General features: G+C 39.8%; 1 protein-coding gene across 1 annotated transcript in view; it reads left to right on the top strand.

Moving 5' to 3' along the window:
• The window catches only part of LCA5 (Leber congenital amaurosis 5), an 11,188-nt gene extending 10,522 nt beyond the window's left edge, over positions 1-666 (top strand). Inside the window, exon 7 of the mRNA XM_010080262.1 lies at positions 1-666. This exon is cut by the window's left edge and continues 131 nt beyond it. Coding sequence (XP_010078564.1) covers positions 1-666 — 666 coding nt within the window.
• Positions 667-1,112: the final 446 nt, after the last annotated feature.

The raw sequence follows: 1,112 nt of genomic DNA, 5'->3' as shown, positions 1-1,112 counted from the left end.
CGGCAAAAAAGAGAGCTCCTGCTTGCTAAAATGCAAGAAATTGATAGAGAAACTCAAAATGTGATGAGTGTGAAACCTGCTTCCCAAGCACCACTTATAGCAAGAAAATCTGATTCCCTGGCGAAAAAAGAAAAAACTAATCAATTCTTTGATATTCCCAGGAAGGTTACTAATGGCTTTCCTGTGGATGATAGCCAGGATGATGCCACAAGAGCACAATGGCAGAAGCCACGAAATGTAAGGACTGTAAATTTAGGTAGTGAGTTAACATTTGGTAGTTACGTACCTTCCTTTGGAAAAGGATCAGGGAGACCAAGTTGGCTTACTCAAAAAAGTGACAACTTAGAAGAAAATGTTAAGGAAAATGCAGATTTCAATAGTGAGAAAGAAAAGAAGTCCAATTTAATGGAAAAACTCTTTGGAAGCAGTACCAGTACCATCCTTCTCTCTAAAAATAATGATGCAACACCTTTTGACATAGATTGGGACTCTAGTAATGCTCTTCTTGTTGATAAAAAAAGTAAAGTCGAAGTAAAAGAAGACCATGAGCTTTTCGGTGAAGGAAGAAACCGAACCCGACGCCATTTGCAACACACTACAAGCAAGCCAGGAGTTAAGACCCTTGGTTCTTTAGAAGATGAGGTCGAAGAAGTAATCTTACAATGATCTTATTTTTTATATGTTTCATATGTAAATACTGAAAAAAATATTTTCAGGTGATATTTATTAGATACAGAATGGAAACATTTCAGGTATATGGTTAAGCCTTATGAAGGAATTATTTACACAAAGGGGTATACGTATAGAGGAAAGATGCACTTTGATAGAACAGTCTAACCTATATGCAGGAAATTTCTTCTCAAATGTAATATCCAAATACAGACCTTGGAAATCTGGCAGTGACTCTTTTTGGCAGAAAGACAGGGAAGGTGTCCTGAGGGACTTTGGTGGATGAGACAGGTGCTGGCTGGCCACTTTGTTAGTCAATGAGAGAAGACGCTTTTGCACCATCTGACTTGTGAAGCTGTGGCTCAGGGTCCCAGAGGCTCAGCAGTACGGAGCTGGTAGCGATGCCACAGGAATGGATGGACTTGCAGAGGCTTACGCGCGCT

This window comes from Pterocles gutturalis, unplaced genomic scaffold, assembly GCF_000699245.1.
Source record: "Pterocles gutturalis isolate BGI_N339 unplaced genomic scaffold, ASM69924v1 scaffold8194, whole genome shotgun sequence".
Lineage (NCBI taxonomy): Eukaryota > Metazoa > Chordata > Aves > Pterocliformes > Pteroclidae > Pterocles > Pterocles gutturalis.
Note: the sequence above shows the minus strand (reverse complement) of the source record. Positions and strands in the feature narration are given on the sequence as shown.